At 37.2% G+C, this 18,963-nt stretch overlaps 1 protein-coding gene across 1 annotated transcript in view; it reads left to right on the forward strand.

The window, feature by feature from the left end:
- LOC121430286 (nuclear receptor subfamily 2 group E member 1-like) overlaps nucleotides 1-16,039 on the forward strand; it is a 34,149-nt gene extending 18,110 nt beyond the window's left edge. The window contains exons 4-7 of the mRNA XM_041627564.1: nucleotides 10,434-10,668; nucleotides 11,921-12,077; nucleotides 12,701-12,824; nucleotides 15,611-16,039. Coding sequence (XP_041483498.1) covers nucleotides 10,434-10,668; nucleotides 11,921-12,077; nucleotides 12,701-12,824; nucleotides 15,611-15,843 — 749 coding nt within the window. The 3' untranslated portion in view covers nucleotides 15,844-16,039. The remainder of the gene's footprint in view (nucleotides 1-10,433; nucleotides 10,669-11,920; nucleotides 12,078-12,700; nucleotides 12,825-15,610) is intronic.
- Nucleotides 16,040-18,963: the final 2,924 nt, after the last annotated feature.

Here is an 18,963-nt window from a genome sequence, read left to right on the forward strand (position 1 = left end):
CCTAATCATCAAATAATCTTTCTTGCCCTCGTTCTCCCGCGTCCCCTCCATCTTCACCCCCGAACTCCGGCGGCGAAGTCCTGACAAGAGAATCGAACACCGGCGCGCATCACCACCGTCTTGGCTAGCTAGCTAACTCCAGTAGTATAAGGTTGTCTCCAGCGTCATGACGTAATGTTACGTAACCCTCATGAATATTAATGAGGGTCATGAATATTAATGAGGGTCGTGAATACATAATGAGGGTGTCTTGGGCGTCATGACGTCACACGAGCCCTAGGCTCAACCCTAGCCGTAACCCTAACCGTAAGAGTACCAGCAACTGCAACCCTACCCGAAACCCTAATGTACCAGCAACCCTAACCCTACCCCAAACCCTAATCTATCGATGTCACTGACGCCAGGCAATGACATGGACGACATCGATGATGACATCGTTGGATTGGAACAGGGGTAAAATGATGAGGAAAAACGATAATTAAAAGGCGACAGTTTCGTCATTTGGTTATTTTCATCATTTTGATAATTCTGTCATTTCGTCATTATTTGCTATTCTGCCATTTGTCAATCGGTCAGTTATTCATTTTCTCGTGCTGCCATTTCGTCATTCCATCCTTTACTGGGAAAGGGATGGGAAGGGGGATGGTCCGTCGGCAAGCCCAGACAGGGAGGAGCATGGGATAAGTATCCGTCTTTTCATTATTGTACAATTCGTCATTTTCATACCATCGTTTATTTTTTCTCTCGTTTTGTCACGTTGATAATTCTGTCATTCGGCCATTTGGTAATTATTCTAGCATTCGTCGATTGGTCACTAATTTATTTCTCATTCAGCCATTCGGTCATTTCGCCGATTTATCATTTTCTTCGTTCCATTATACGCTGTTGTTCCGTTTTTAGCAGTTTCCTAAAGAAATTATTTCATTGAGAATCAAGAAACATATGCATCATTTTGTTTTACTTTGTTTAATTTGTCTATTTATCATTGTGGAGCGTTGTGACCCAGTGGATTAGTCTTCGGACTTTGAAACAGAGGGTCGTGGGTTCGAATCCCAGCCATGGCGTAATTTCCTTCAGCAAGAAACTGATCCACAATGTGCTGCACTCAACCCAGGTGAGGTAAATGGGTACCGGTAGGAAGTAATTCCTTAAAACGCTGTGTGCGCTATGAACGCCTAGCCTTAGCCGGGTAATACAGGAGCGCCTTGAGCACCTAACATGAGGATATGTGCGCAATATAAATACCCATCTTCTCCTTTCATAAGTTTGTCCTTTCCGTAATTTCGCAATCACATATTGTAATTTATTCCTTTTGCCTATCGGAATTCTGGTTCTCGTCATTTTGATAATCCTGTCGTTCAAATCGGTGTCAACGGCGTTCAGTAATTGCCGCTCCTTGCGCCGGCAACGGCGTTATGCACTTCCGTATTGCAACGTTGTAACGTTACTTGTGTGCGACATCATGGGCAAATTTGCAAACACTACAAAAAAGGACAGATTCAGCAATTTCTTTTCATTTTGCGAGTTAGGAGCCATCAAGTCAACAGGATGAATAACCTCGATATATCAAAACGATACGGCTGTTCACTGTGTCATAGAACGTATAGTCGTAAATATGACATGAAAAGGCATAAAAAAAATTCACACCCTGAAATGGAAAATGCTCATGATTATGCTGAAAATGAATACGAGGATGAAGATTCCAAAAACGAGGACAGTCATAGTGATGACGAGGGAGTAGAAACGAGTCATTCAGAAAGAGATGACGATACAGAGGACGACGAATCTTCTAACTCAGAGACACCTGACATGAACGAACCAGCAGACAACCTGGCTTATCAAGAATGGTATGCAGAGGCGATGGCAGCTACCGAGCAATTGAGGAATAAAAAGTACGACAAATACATATCCAATGGAATGAGTGATGAAGAAGCCAAAGAAAAGGCTCATGTGAAAGTTCTTTGGGCCGTCAAACGGATCTTTTTCGACCGCTACTCTAATTTTTTGAGACAAAGTTTGTACCTCGAAGAGGACGACACGAATCAGGAAATAATTTCTGATCTCTCGGAAAAAGTAGAAAGTGGCATGAACGTTCGGAAAGCAGTACAACGAGTCTTAGCAAGACAAGGAACCAAGTTCGATGGATTATTCCAATATCAAGCTGAAGAGGATGATGGTGATAATGATGAGATGGAAGAAACCGGAGAAATTCATTACTAAAATACTGCATTGATTGAATTAGTACGATATATCGAGTCCGTTCTTAGGGAGGAAAGAAATAATGCATATTCATTAAATTAACTGATACGAGTCTAATGCCCTCTAAAAATACCATTCTATATGTGATTACCCTGTGTTCTGTGTAATAAACATAAATTAAAATAAGTTTATGAAAGATTTCTGCCTAAATGAGACAGAAAATCATGTACAACTCTTGAACGCACACACAGGTCACGGAGTGACCCTGAGTGCAAACAGCTGACTGTGTTACAACTTAGCTAGGGGTGATACATTTTCACAATAGGGTGAGGCAAACTCACTGGAGGGACTTTAATTCACTTATAACAAAGAAATGTGTACTACAGTACTCCTGTTGAATGCTCTGATGGAAATTATATGAGTTTCACATTCATTTGAACGGGAGGACAAGATTATTGTATATATCGAGTGCATTATGCATAAATCATAATACCATTGCGACCCCTGCCTGGCCGATGGTCCAGGCATGACGATCCTGAGTGACGTCACCGATAGAGACCTCAAATGCCAGGAGAGCCTATTCGATAACTGACTTCATCTAAAAAACACGTATTGAAGATAACATCCAATGGGGAAATGGCTTTCATTTTCATGAAATATACATTCCGTTCCTCAATAAATCTTTAACCCCGTCGTTAACTGCCCATTCATTCTCGAGCAATGGGGGAATGAATACAGAGTGTCTCAAAGTTTGTGTGAAAAAAGGTGCATTTTCCATAGAACTTCTGCCAAAAAGCAATGCGTAAGGGAAAGATTAGCCCCAAAACACGAATAGATGAGTTAATCAAATGGGATGAATCATAAAAATCAGTGAAATATAGTTTCTCCTGTACTCATTACTGAATACCCCGACTTGATACGATTAATTTTTCCCCCTCTCCATCAACTTTTAAGAAAAAAGGTGCATATTTTCATAAAAATATTATGTGTTATATCGACGGACGCCCGTGCGTACGAGCAGGAGGAAGTCAAATGTCTCGTATTTTTCATAATGTTTATCCAAGATTTCTGTTTCTTAGTGTGTGTGCGTTGTATGTGTTTCATATTTTTTTCATTATATTTGGCCAGCTTTACACATGGTGCTTTACCATAATAAATAAACTTAATTGGATATCCTAGAGAGACAAATAATATACGTAGCAATTCAATTTTGAACTATGTCTAGATAGAGTGGAAGGAAATACGATCTTGCGAATGATGACTGGTGATATGAGAAAATGAAAACAAAAATGGTGAAAATGGTAAAATGATGAGAGGATTGAAGGACGGAATAAAAATTGAATTAAATAAACAATGCCCAAATGACTAAATGATAAAATGTAATAATGAGGAAATGGTGTCATGACCATAATTAATGAAGACTTCGCGTGTATGAAAATGCGTGAAAATACGAGGCAGCAATATTATTTTCCTTGAATCGTTGACATGGATGTCGATCGTGGGGTGGGAGATATATTTCTCCCAATATATTATAACATTATAATAATTGTTATGAATCATCTGACAAGTATGAACATGATTATAAGGAGGGAGTAGAAGATGAACAATCATTGTATATACGCATGATGACCATCTAGTTTGTTTTCTTATATCTTTTTTTATTTTCAATGATACCATATCCTTTGGAAACTGTTTTTAGTAATGAAACAAAGACGTAAGGAAGAAAATGACAAAACGACGAAATGGCCGAATGACAGAAGGAGAAAATGAACAATTGACTGATCGACAATTATCAAAATGACGTAACGAGAATAAAAATAAAAACGATGTCATGGAATTAACACAAACATATGACATTAAAATGACAAATTGTACAATAATAATAATATAGGGTATTTATATTGCGCACATATCCACATGTTAGGTGCTCAAGGCGCTCCTGTATTACCCGGCTAAGGCTAGGCGTTCATAGCGCACACAGCGTTTTAAGGAATTACTTCCTACCGGTACCCATTTACCTCACCTGGGTTGAGTGCAGCACATTGTGGATCAGTTTCTTGCTGAAGGAAATTACGCCATGGCTGGGATTCGAACCCACGACCCTCTGTTTCAAAGTCCGAAGACTAATCCACTGGGTCACAACGCTCCACAATGATAAATAGACAAATTAAACAAAGTAAAACAAAATGATGCATATGTTTCTTGATTCTCAATGAAATAATTTCTTTAGGAAACTGCTAAAAACGGAACAACAGCGTATAATGGAACGAAGAAAATGATAAATCGGCGAAATGACCGAATGGCTGAATGAGAAATAAATTATTGACCAATCGACGAATGCTAGAATAATTACCAAATGGCCGAATGACAGAATTATCAACGTGACAAAACGAGAAAAAAATAAACGATGGTATGAAAATGACGAATTGTACAATAATGAAAAGACGGATACTTATCCCCATGCTCCTCCCTGTCTGGGCTTGCCGACGGACCATCCCCCTTCCCATCCCTTTCCCAGTAAAGGATGGAATGACGAAATGGCAGCACGAGAAAATGAATAACTGACCGATTGACAAATGGCAGAATAGCAAATAATGACGAAATGACAGAATTATCAAAATGATGAAAATAACCAAATGACGAAACTGTCGCCTTTTAATTATCGTTTTTCCTCATCATTTTACCCCTGTTGCAATCCAACGATGTCATTATCGATGTCATCGATGATGGTACTGACTGACGTCAGTACCATCATCTTCCATCGTGTTCCGATGTCACTGACTGACGTCAGGGACATCGAACGATTAGGGTTTGGGGTAGGGTTAGGGTTGCTGGTACATTTAGGGTTAGGGTTTCGGGTAGGGTTACAGTTGCTGGTACTCTTACGGTTAGGGTTACGGCTAGGGTTGAGCCTAGGGCTCGTGTGACGTCATGACGCCCAAGACACCCTCATTATGTATTCAAGACCCTCATTAATATTCATGACCCTCATTAATATTCATGAGGGTTACGTAACATTACGTCATGACGCTGGAGACAACCTTATACTACTAACTCCTCCCGGTCACCGAGACATTGGCTGACCGGCATCAGAAAGCATCTGAACAAGCGCCGCGGTGACATCTAATCAATGCTCGGGCAGGGACATCCGTCAGCGGGGGAAGAGACTCGAATTTAACATAAAAAAAAAAAACCCAGGGCCCCCCTGAGTTGCGGAGGGACCGCCAATTTTAAAACCCCCAAAACACAAGGATGGCCTGAGCTTTTCTATAAAGGGGGAACAATCAAAAACTGATTGACGGCGTGTAGTTGGTTATTGATTCGCTGAAAAAATATTTCCCGCTCCCAGGCGATATGGATAATAAGATTTTACGAGTTTGGTTTATCGATTTATCTTACTTTTTGCTGTTTGCGGTGCATCGGTATTTCCATCTTTGATATAATCTCTCTCTCTTTCTCCCCCTCTCTTTCTCTTGGTCTCTCTCTCTCTATCACGCTATTTCTCCATATCCCTCACTATCCCTTCCCATCTTTCTCTCTTATTTCTCTACTCTGTCTTTTCCCATCTCGCTATCTTTCCCCATTTCTCTCTGAGTCCCCCCCCCCCTCTCCCTCTCTATCCTCCTACCCCCCCCCCCTCTGCCTCTCCGTCTCCATCTCCCTATTTATTTCCCTCTCTCTCCCTCCTTTTCTCTTTCTCCGTCCGTTTGGGGGAATGGCATCTTCGCATTTTTCAAGTTTTTGCATCTGGCTATTCACACCTCCTGGTGCGTACGCTCCTTCCTCTCCGAAGCTATATAGTCACACCAACGAAACCGACCGATCATTATGCCATTTATCCTAACGTAATAGTTCTTGTCGATGACGAATCGGTTCAGCCGATGTGACTGAGCTTCATTCTGCAGGTCAGCTTCTGTTTTATGGTTAAGTCAAGTACTCGGATCGCCATTGATTATTCCGATATGCAGTTTGGATTTCATGCTCTGCCTCATCCTCCATGTCTTTTTTTTTGCTTCATATACATGACTTTATTCCATGCACTGCATAAACTCTATACTGTAAAACTGTGGTGTTAAATCTGACACCAATTGTTGTTAATAGAGGACCACACCCTGAGGTGTTAAAATTACACCCTAGATATTGAACATAACACCAAAGAGTGTAAATGTAACAACCAAAGGTGTTGTAATAACACCTATAGGTGTAAAACTAACACCACAAATTTAACACCGGTGTAAAATAACTGGTGTGGTCCTCTATGTACACCGGTTAACACCACAGTTTTTGCTGTGTAGTGTTGATTTAACAACAGCCCGGAATCTATATCTGTCCGCACCAGAGAAGTGTAAAACAACACCAGATTCGTTTTTGGTCTAACACCAGAAAGGTGTTTATACAACACCGATTAGTTTTAAAACGGCATCGGTTTGATTCCAAACTGTTTTTTTTTCAATACTCCTCTGGTGTGGACAGATATAGATTCCGGGCTGGTGTTAAATAAACACCGGGGTTTTTGCAGTGTGCTCTCTTTTTCTCTTATTCAATTACCATTCTAATGCTTTGTTTCTCTCACTTTTCTTGTCGACCATTTTTTCAATTTTCTCCTCTATTGTCGCTTTGCCATATAATTTTTTTTACACATCTCTATAATGAAAAATCAATAAATGCTTTTAGAGCCTTCCCCTCATCTCTTCCGATCCGTCATCCCTCCTATCAGTCTATCTGTATCCCTCCACTCTTTCCTCCTTACTATCTCTTACTCTGTCTTTCTTTCCACCTCTCTCTCCTCTTCTTCCCAGTCTCCCCCCCCCCTCATGTACGCCCTCCTCTCTAACAATTTCCAATGCTCCCCTCATCGCAGCATCATTGTCCGCACTGATTATTGCTCTAATCAAGTTTAGCGAAGATGAGGATATGGGTTTAGCCAAGAAAAGTTTAGAGGCGAGCCCCGAACGGAATATTTACTCAGGAGATACTTCTTTGGTGAAGGGGCTGAGGATGAGACGAGAGAAAAAATTATTAAGTTTTTGCTCGCACAGTTCACCCTCCTCCCTTTATCTCTCTTTCTCCCATTCCCTTTCTCCTCCAACCGCTTTCTTCCTGTATTATTTGAGATACAATACTTGGTTAATATTTAGTTTATTCCTGAACATTTTCCACATTATTTTTTTCTTTTGTGAAGTTTGTATTCCTAGCATATCGGGAGCTCTTAAAGCGCAGGAGAATATTAGGCACATTATTAATGCGCTGAATATATCAGTATTACTTTTCTTTATTATCATTATCATTTTTATTTTTAACATTATCACTATTTTTTTTTTAATATTATCGCTATTGTCATTGACTGTTATTATTTTCATTATTATCATTTCTCTTTTTGTTTCCCTTTCACTTTAACTTTTATCTTTCATGTTGGTGTTTTTGTTGTGTTTGTGATGAGCTATGGGAAAATGTTAATATTTCAATAAGTTAATGAAATATCTAATAAACATATTTTGTTTTTGTTGCACGAGTGCGTTTTTAGTTTGGTGTGTGTTTGTGTGTGTGTGCGTGTGTGCCTAGGGGAGGATTATATATCAAAAATAAAATCTCTTAAAAAGACATGTGCTTTTGTTATGTGAATGAGGGTGTGGGTGTGTAAGCGAGAGGGTGAGTGTGTGTGTGCCATCGGGGGATTTAGTTGAGGCAGGTCATATTAAAGATAAATTCCAGTTTTGGACTTTTTACAGAATCTAATATAATGACTACCCAAGTGTCTGTTTGTATGAATAAAAAATATGTGCCAAAGGATTCTGGAGGAAATTGTGTAATTGCAGAGAAATCAGCAAAAAAAGCGCGGATTCGGTCACTTCGGTCGGGTCTTTATTCCAGCAATAATAATACACTGTCCCACGTGTGCCTATCTGTGTTGGTTATCTTCAGTGTGAACATTTTTCAGCGTAGATTTGAAGATTTCACAAAGGTCAGTTTATGTAACTGTACCAGATCTAGATCCTCGATGATATATACTGACTATTAAGCCTGTTTTTACAGACTTTCTCATGAAATCAGTCTTTACTGCAACTACTGGAATTTCTCTTTAATTTTGTCAGTGAGTCAGTTGTTTCTCTGATGTATATGCTTTTGTTATGTTAGTGTGTGCTGATGCGCGTTCATGCGTGTGTGTGTGTGTTTGAGAGGGTGATGAGGGGAAAAGTGAAATCCTTTGTTTTTGTTGTGCGTGTGTGAGGGTTTGCACTGGATGGGGAGGTACGATATTTTTGATGAAGTTTAAAGCAAAAGACAACCGTTCTCATGGTTTTCGTTGTGTATGTGTATGTGTAAGTACGGTGGGTGTGGGTGTTGGAGTGTGTGTGTTGTGACTGGTGGAGGCGTGAGCCTGGTGGCTCTCTTTCATTGTTTCTCATATCGTCCATTTTTTTTCTTTTCCTCTGATTCCGTACACACGCATCCACCGCACATACGCGCGCACCCACCCACACACACACACACACACACACACACACACACACACAACAGTCACCCACACTCATGCTTGCGCGCATACCTAACAAAAGACACACATACCCCCACAAATCCATACTCTCCATAAACAAGGTTAAACCAACACAAGTTTGAAAAAGAGTAAGAGGGGGTATACAGCAGGTAATACCAAACAAATGCTGTGTAAAAGAACTATTTGAAAATTACTATTTGAACACATTTTACCGATTTTTTCCCGATATTTTTTTGTATATTCGTTCCCTTTTCAAAACTGAATGTTGAATAACCCTTTTTTTATAGATTGTACACACATCACCCCAACTCCCTTTCTGTTTAGTCCCTCCCACTCTTCTCCCCCCCCCCCCTCCCCCCCCCCCCTCTCTCTATCTCTCTTACATTTCCTAAAACAATCACAATATCCCTTCTCTTTGGCTAGCTAGCCAATATAAACGCATTAAGCCATCTCGATGGCCAGGAACGCATTATCGCGTTTCGACTTGTTACATGCACTCCGCGAGATTTCTTATTTTCTCAGCGACTGTTGATTTAAACCGTTTGCTTTCATACACGCGACCAAAGAACAAACTTTGTTTGGGATCCACTCTCCAGCTCTAACAAGCAATTAAATATTGATAAAAGGAAGGGAAGCGTATAAGGATGAGGAGGAGAAAGCAATATAGTCATGACGATGACACAAGGAGGAGGGAGAGGGGGAGTGGGGTGGGGGAGGGGGGGGGGGCGAGGAGGGGAAGAGATAGAGATTTTTTTAATTAAATTGAATTTATTTCTGTTAAAAACAAATAACAATATACATATAAAATGAAGCATGTGAATCGATATATGAAAACGGGAGGATGGCCCTATTCAGCAGCATCAATCATGGTGCTGCTGGTCTACCGAGGGGTCCTCATATAGCATAACAGAAAATTACACAAATAAAAACTATGCACAATATAAAAAAGATAGGAATGAAATGTATGATTTCATGATTGTGATTCTTTTAAGTGATGAAGAATAAAAGTATGACATTTGCTTTATGTTCGTCAGGAGCAAATACTAAAAAAAATAAAAAAAAAATGATTTCGAAGTATTTAAGTCCGCATCCCTATTGTGTTGCTTATTTATTTTTTTTAAAATCATAATCAGAATTCTTACAGAAACTTGATATTTCATTTCATTACCACATTCAGATTCAAAGATAAAAAGAAACGTAATCAGTAAATCACAATTTAAAAAGAACATAATATATCACATAAAAATATAACAAAAGATAAAAGTGATTAAAGAAATTAAGGTGAGCTGAATAATAAATGGATAAAGGTACGTTACAAATTGATTATAGAGGGAATACGAAAGTCACGAGGGCTTATCTGGGGTATTCTCAATTTAAAGTAATAATCAAAAGAACAGATTTTGAAGCATCAAAAATATTTCAAAGACAGGAGAGTAAGAGATAGGTAATGAACATGAAATAGAGATGGATATATTGAATTGCAAAGAAAAAAAGACTTCTCTAACTGCGAAAAAGAAGTAATAAAAGAATAATTGATTATGATTGTAATGTTTGGAATTAACATAGAAGGAAGCTAATAAAATAATTTCACAATAAAATCCATTATTTGCAATTTAAATAAGATTTTCACAAATGTCCTCATCTCTAACAATTTTTTTTTTCTTCAAAATTTTATCCAAAGAATGAGAGAAATAGACTATTAAGAATATCTGTTGTTTTCTATTCTTTTGCAATACAGGAGCTAGTACAAGTCCGGTCAGCACTGGATCCGAGCGGGGCTCGACGTCCTCGGCCGCCGCTGCTACCCCGGCCCAACTTGTCCCGTGGCTGCCTCGTTCTCCCATGCTGGCAGCCAACTTCCCACTCGCTATGTGTTCCTCTCCCCGACTCTCCGGCGCATCAGCCATCGAAGAGACCGCTACCCAGATCATCATCCACGCAATAAGGACATCGAAATCTGTTCAACCGTTCAGGTCGGTAGAATTTGAGTTTGATGATAACTTTGTCATTTTTCCTGATTTTATGATATTTCTTCTTTATTTTCTTAAATTAAACATCAACAATTATACTTAGGATACTCATGTTTTTTCCAGGACGTATAACCAATATTTTCATATTTTGGACAAAATGTTAAATTTACCATGATATTAAATTTATTTACCTTTTTGTATCTATCTTCTGCGCTCTTCTTTGTTATTTTCAAGATATTATTGATGAATTTCAAATGATATCTAATAAATTTTAATCCCTATTCATTTTCAATATGAAAAAAATATCAAATTTTAAATTACAACGGCATGATTACATAGATAAATATCTTTATCATGCATTAAAAGAGAATATACATGCTTTCTATCGAATTAATGATGTGTTTTTTCTAGATATAATACCAAGTTTATATAAACAAATAAACCAGTAAATTAAAGCAGTATTGATTGATAATGCAACTCTATGGACAACAATCCCACAATAATTATGACTGATTTCATCTACCACTTATTTTTTTTCAAAATCAAATCAACTTTTAAAAATGATTTTAACAACGCGGTTTACTATATGAATGCATAGTAGTTGTTTCAGCAAGTGTTTAAAATCTTAAAAAAACCTTGCTTAAATTATTGATAATTAAATATTTGAATTTAAAAATTGTTGTTTAAGATTTTTAACACGTGCAAACAGCGTATTTAAAATTACTTTTAACAGTGCACGCCACTTAGATTTAAGTTGTAGATGTCATTATAAGTGATCGTTGTTTCTATATATTTTGTTGAATAGTCATGTGCATATATTATGAAATATAATTATTTTTTATAAATTCTTTGCATGTCCCATATGGTTAGATCATTTCATATATATCTTGAATTATATTTTTGTATACAATTTAATAAATCATTCATCGATTTATTGGAAATCTATATATAGTCCCTCCTAAATTTTCAATAGAAAATTTCGACCTCAGGCAAAATGTAAGACAACAAAAGAAATAAAAACGGAATCATAACTTGTTTTAAATATCTATTCTTTGAATATTACTATTTTATCTTTCTGTGTAAACAAAGATGCAACTCTAATAGAAACTAATCTTTATTTGAATAAATTGAGACGTATATTTTGAATAATGTAATAGCACATTAACAAGCAATCACTTCCCCGTATTCTTTTTTTTCTACGGGGCATTATAGATACCCATACAATGTAATAAGAATTTATATATTTTTTTTACAGGGCGTTAGACCCGTGGGACCAAACAAGCCTATTACAGGAATGTTGGGCGGAGCTTTTCCTGCTACACGCCGCCTACTGGCCCCCTGCTGACTTTTGCGCTCTTCTAAGCCACTCCCACTTAAGGATGGACGATGCTAAAACGGAGACGGACTCAAAGGCAAGCGCTTATTTCATCAAAATAAAAAAAAATCAGTAGATATGTTTCTCTTGAATGGACGAAATTTGCAAGAAATAGACGCTTATATAATTGGATTCATTGGTATTATAAGTGAAAAATATATAAGAAAATTGACGTAATTGGGTTTACTCATTTTATGCACTGTTTCATATATTTCTTTTTCATGTTTATTTCAGAATGTATTTCAATTCGTCGTCATGTACTATATCTTTATAATCTTATATTGGTTTTAAATAATATTTTAAATTTCTGTTTATTCAAGATTGGAATATATTTATGAATGAATTTTAAATGGTTTTTAACACTTGTTTAAACATTTTTAACAACTACTGTTAGGTTAAACAGCGTTTCGTAAGAATTTAAACAGCATTTTACTCTACAAATACAAAAAAGAAGAAACAGTATTAGAATTTTAGCCAATGAATATCTCCTTTAGACATTTAAAATTACTGTTTAAACCTAAAAAACAAAGTGTTTAAAATTTAAACAGTGATTGATCTGCTCATATAGTACACTAGTTGGTGTAAAGTGTTTCACTGTTCAAGTTGAAATTGCTTCTTCATTTCGTGATCATTATCTTCTTTCATTTTTCCTCCATTCAGGGCACGACACGTCGAAAGAGCGAAGTGGTGGATGACATCCAAGAGATCACCGTACGATTACGAACCCTCAACCTCAGCACCCACGAGTTCGCTTTCCTGGAGGCCATCGTCCTTTTTAAACCAGGTACGTGACAAACAGTGGGTCTTCGCACGAGACAGATATGACAGAGAGCCCATGAGGTCCAGAATAGCGAGATTTCTTGCAATTGCAACGGGGGTGGATTCTATAACATAGCAAATCTATTGAAAATGCCTGTAAAACCACAATGGACAGCTTAGAGGTCTTTGTCGAAAGTTCGTGAACGGCCCGGGACTGCACGTCGTCCTATATATAAGATTCCGAGCAGACGAAAATCTGCAAATACGTCGTTTGTCATGCAGAGTCACGGACGAAACTGCTGTTTTGATTCACCTTCCCTCGACAAAGACTTCATTGTCATGAAGGGCTTTTGATAATAGATTCTCTTTGTTCCAGAAAACTTCTGCGTATATACACAGCAAAAACTGTGGTGTTAACCGGTGTACATAGAGGACCACACCAGTTATTATACACCGGTGTGAAATTGGTGGTGTTAGTTTTACACCTATAGGTGTTATTACAACACCTTTGGTTGTTACATTTACACTCTTTGGTGTTATGTTCAATCTTTAGGGTGTAATTTTAACACCTCAGGGTGTGGTCTCTATTAACACCAATTGGTGTCAGTTTTAACACCACAGTTTTTACAGTGAAGCTGTTACGAAAACTCCCTACTGAAATATATACCATACATGCAAATCTCCCCTTTTACAAAATAAATGTCCTAACACAAAACGGCTAAAATCATTTGGGAGAAATGTTGTTACAACAATAATTGTAACAAGTCAGTAATTATTACTCCATATCGAAGTATATACCATAAATGTAAATTTGCCCTTTTACAAAATAAATATCTTAGCAAATAATAAAACGGCTAAAATAATTTGGCAGCAATGTTGTTACAATAATTGTAACAAGTCAGCAATTATTACTGACTTGTTTGAAAAGGATATTGATCTGTAAAATCATGGATGAGTTAAGCCCACATTAATATCAAACATGTCACCTATTAAACGTCACATTTGGGTCATTTCAGAGATTAAATTTTGGATCAATAGGGCCTTTTTCTACTTTGGCTCATTATTGATATTGATAAAGTTTTATTTGAACCCGTCTTAGCTCACTCCTGGCACGTTCGCCTTTTCTCATTGTTTGAAATTTCAAAATCCTTTAAGTTCATTGAAAAAAAACGGTATATATTCTCCATTTCTCAGCAAAATGTATCTTTATATCTTACATGTCTTATATGAACGTGGGATGGCACCAATGGCATACACTGCAAAAACTCTGGTGTTGATTTAGCACCTGTCCAGCCCGGAATCTTTCCACACCAGAGAAATGTTAAACAACACCAGTTTCGTTTTGGTCTAACACCAGATAGGTGTTTATACAACACCAATTAGTATTAAAACAGCATCGGCTTGATTCCAAACTGGTGTTGGTTCAATACTTCTCTGGTGTGGACATACATACATGTAGATTCCGGGCTGGTGTTAAATCAACACCGGAGTTTGATCACACTCCTCTGAATTGAGAGGAAATTATATAATTCACTCTTATTTTGGCACAGGAAATCACATACGTTACTTTTGAAATAAAACATGCTCATTCCAGAGATTTTACTTGGTAGTTAACAAATGAGTTTAAAACCCGAGAATCATAAAAAAAAACGAAATTCTGTTTATTAAGCGCTGTTTTGAAACCATGCATCACGCCCATAATACTCTCGCTATAGGAGGTAGGAACCAGAAATTAATTCTTCTCAACTGATTTTTGATAAATTAAACATTTCCCCGTGATAGAGCAAACTACCGTCTCCATACAGCCTCGGCAAGTTCTTTTAGCAATACAAGCAACCGGCCTGCCGCCGATATTTATTCAGCCGAGTTAAGCTCCCACCGCTTTCCGCCACCCGCTGTAGGGGAAATCACGGCGCGCGCGAAAGTGATGAAGAGCGAAACTCGAATAAGGGGATTGCAAAGGTTTTTTTTCCCTCCCAGTTCGCAGAATAAGAGTTCATTAACGTGGCCTGTTGACTAGTAAATTACACGAAACGTTACAGAATAGACTTATGATATTTTGTTTGTATGAATAGGGTTTAGTTAAACAGAAAGTGGGTGACTCAAGGATGTATTCTTTTGTTGGAGGAAAAAGGGCGGGTGAATTGTATTACTTTTTATAAGATGGTATGGTTGTGATCCGCAATGCTCATATCGGGATGGGTAAAATAAGAAGATGATGCAAGTAATCAAAGCGATCGAGATCCTGCTTATCCTTTCCATTCCCTTATATATCAGCTCAGTTAACAAATTCAAATTCAAAACATACTTATTTAAACTATTGTACCTATAGCCTCAACAAAATGAACTCACCAACACTTCTCTTCCTCTCCTTTCTTTTTTTTTCAAGCGCATAGAGACTATTAATGTGTTATGCGCTATACAAAAACTGACCATTGTTATTATCATTTTCATTTCTATATTTCATATTGTGCTCAACATGGTAATTTAAGTGGAAATCAAATAAATGAATGCAATATATTGCAATTTAACACTATACAATACACTAGAAGGCAATGCATAAACAGTTTTGTACAATACGGCTCCTGTTAAATACGACTGTGATATTGTAACTGGCTTTTGCCATAGCTCTGGGAACGATTTTTTTGACTGGAGATGCTGATGTAAATTTGACAATCCTCAACTGAGATTGCTATTGACATGTTTTGTTTCATTTTGTTAACATGATTTTTTTTCTTGGCTGTGTGATTATGTAAAGACACCATTAACTTGAGCTATCCTACACCTTTTTGTATTCCTCCACAACTGCAGATACAAAAGGCACACTCCGGGAGAAGAGCAAGGTGGAGTTCTTCCGCGATCAATCACAGGTGGTTCTCGCGCAGTACGAGAACATCGTGCATCCCGAGAGTCCCGCGAGATTCGGCAAGCTTCTCCTGACCATGCCCGCCCTGAAGCGCGTGGGCACGGAAAATCTGGAAGAACTGTTTTTCCGGAGGACTTTGGGCAAAGTGCAAGTAGAGAAGATTCTCGAGAGGATGTGAACATTTTGATGTGTCTAGAAAAAGAAGAAAGCGATGGTATGGAGATGATTTCATGGCAATTATAGCTTTCCAAGGATGTGCAGTTTGTACTGAATATAAAGCGGTTATTCCCGATCTCTGGATAGACGGACAATAGGCCATCAACTACCTGCAATTTGCAATACAATACCGTTTAATGGAAAGAACGATTTCAGTGAGTTTTCTGTTTATGGTGACACTGGAACTCGGCAGGACATCATTTTGCTGCCAAACTGATAGATGGCCAGTCTGAAGAAGTGTTTAAGGGGACGATATGAACCTATAATATTCTACATCGACATGATCAAGTTGAAATCAGGTGACGAGCTATACAGACTACCGCCACCAGAGAGCGTCCTGATGTTACTGTTAACCCGTTGGCAACCGAGTCCTGTAATATCCATAGGCTTAATTTGTAGAGGCAATGTGTTGATAGAAAAGCCTTACTCCACCAAGAAGATTTACGAGTGGTTGAACGCCGTTTTATGTTTCCCATTAACCATGATAACGTAATTATAATAGTTTAATGGGAACTTTAAAAGAACGTAACATTAGATGTTAAAAGAATGCAGTTGCTGCAATCAATTTTATTAGAATGTTTTTTAAAATCGGTTTAATCTTATCGTAAATTTAGATCTGATACATGGATTTAAACTTAACTTTATGAAATATTGACATCTTAGCCGAAAACCGATAAATTGAAATTTTGGAACGAAAAGAATAAATGCAATTAATCAAATCTGAATATCTCTAACGCAGAAAAGAACAAGTGAGACAGTGTACTAATATTACTTCGAAAAGACCCGACATTTTGATAAATTACCGTGCTTATTTTAATGATTTGTCAGCAATTACACATTTTATTTCAGAGCGATTTGGCACATATTTGTTTTTCCTATACATCGAACCCATTTTTAAATCATAACCAAAACCGAAATTCATCTTTTTAATTGAATAATTGTGAAAGAACTCGATCATAAGGCCCACTCAGACTTTCGCCGTGTTTCTAATATAGACCTTCCCCTTTTTCATGGCGGAGACCTCTTTGTGACTTGAACCTGCATTTGGGCCCCGTCTTACAAAGAGTTACGATTGATCCGATCAACCTTAATGTATGGTAATCCAAAGTATGTCATAATATCTAATCCCGAAAGTTTCACAACACAGCAAAAACTGTGGTGTTAATCGGTGTACATAGAGGAAAACACCAGTTATTTTACACCGGTGTTAAATTGGTGGTGTTAGTGTTACACCTATAGGTGTTATGACAACACCTATGTTTGTTACATTTACACTCTTTGGTGTTATGTTCAATCTCTAGGGTGTTATTTTAACACCTCAGGGTGTGGTCCTCTATTAACACCAATTGGTGTCAGTTTTAACACCACAGTGAATGTTCTTTGGAAAGAAAGAGAAGCACATTGAAATTTCAAGAAAACGATAAATGTATGAATATTCATCATATCTAGAAAATATTTTGCACAAACGTGCATTTTATCTGTTAACTTTGCTGGCTTTCCATAGTTGTGGTTGACCGGATCAATTGCAACTATTTGTAAGACGGGGCCCTTGTCTTTAATTCAAAATACTCTTTACCTATATGATTTCCTCCTCTGTTTTTTTTTATCTTTCCAATAAACGCATATGTAATATTAAGTACCCAGTTCTTCTTTTAATTTACAAAAAAAAGGTCTACACTTTACAAACATTGCTTTAGTGATCCCCACTCATTTCCATCTCATCATGCTTTATATTTGATACTACATTACGATCTTAAGTGCGTCTTGCAATGACGTTCGTCCATTAATTTTATCTGATTTATATTACTTCGTATTAGGTTCTAATGAAAATGAATGAAAGAATTGAATTGAATTGCATTGTCAATTTGAATTTGATTTAAATCAGGCAGCGACGAAATCAAATCTTGTTCGGTAGTCTGAGTTTCATAACACATGAAAAAAAGAGAGTTCTTACTTTTTTTTGACACGTAACCGCTTTGAGACCGAAACCATAGAAAAGATGGAAACCAACTAAAGATAGACGAAGTTGGGATTAGAAAGGTATCTCCTTGGAATGAATTTATGGCTTCTAGAACATGTTTGATTGACTCAATTTCAAATACAGAAGATAAGACACTTTTATTTAAAAAAAAAAGAAAGCTATTTTTTGCTTTTTGGATTAGTTTTCATCTTCTGAAGTTTAATAATTATGTGGGGTTTTTTTTAATCATTTTTTTCTCTGAAATCGCCATCATGACCATAGAAATTATGAAATATGGCAACCGGCTGCAGAAACATTGTAAGAAAGATTTATTTCTACTTGGCACAAAAGATTTGTAGAGTTTTGAATGATAAATCATTTTTATTGTTATTGTTGATTTGACTCCGATGTGTGATTGGGCAGTAGGCCTATGACATCATGTGACTAAATCTTAACCTTGTTACTATGTTCCCGAAAAAGAAAACGTAAGTAGGGCTATTTATTATCACTGGGAATGTTGCTTGTCAATTGGATAAAAGTAAATCACGTGATCAATAAAAATTAAAGATTTTCTTCACCAATACAAGGTGGCGTCCTGCATTTTGCATCTATAAAGTACTATGATAAACAGTTTTTATCTATATATGGACGTATCTTTCAAATGTTGCCATTACCTGGAAAAGTAAATTGAATTCATTATATCAGAACATCACTGGTATTCTCCAATATTTTGTTCAAAACAATAACACAAACTTACAAAATAATACAAATCAAACTGTACAATTTCAGGATTATAAGCAGATAATATATAAGCAGAATATAAACAAAAACATAACAGAATTTCGTCAAAAACTTCAGTTTACTTTAAGTAAATATATCATGGCATCGAAAAGGGTGTTGCACCCTGCATTATCTAAATATAAATTATTGATAGGGGTTAGACCTTATGCGTGTGACGTCATAATCTCATTGCGCCCTCCGTTAGAGGCTACAAGAATAAGCGTAAACGGAGTTGTCAGAGTTGCGCCATGTTGCGAATCACCAACGCATGCAAGGCAATGACACTTATCTCAACAAATGGCGATGTGATGACATCAGTGCTTTAGGTCTATACGTTGCACG

The sequence above is a fragment of the Lytechinus variegatus genome, chromosome 16 (genome assembly GCF_018143015.1).
Source record: "Lytechinus variegatus isolate NC3 chromosome 16, Lvar_3.0, whole genome shotgun sequence".
Classification (NCBI taxonomy): Eukaryota; Metazoa; Echinodermata; class Echinoidea; order Temnopleuroida; family Toxopneustidae; genus Lytechinus; species Lytechinus variegatus.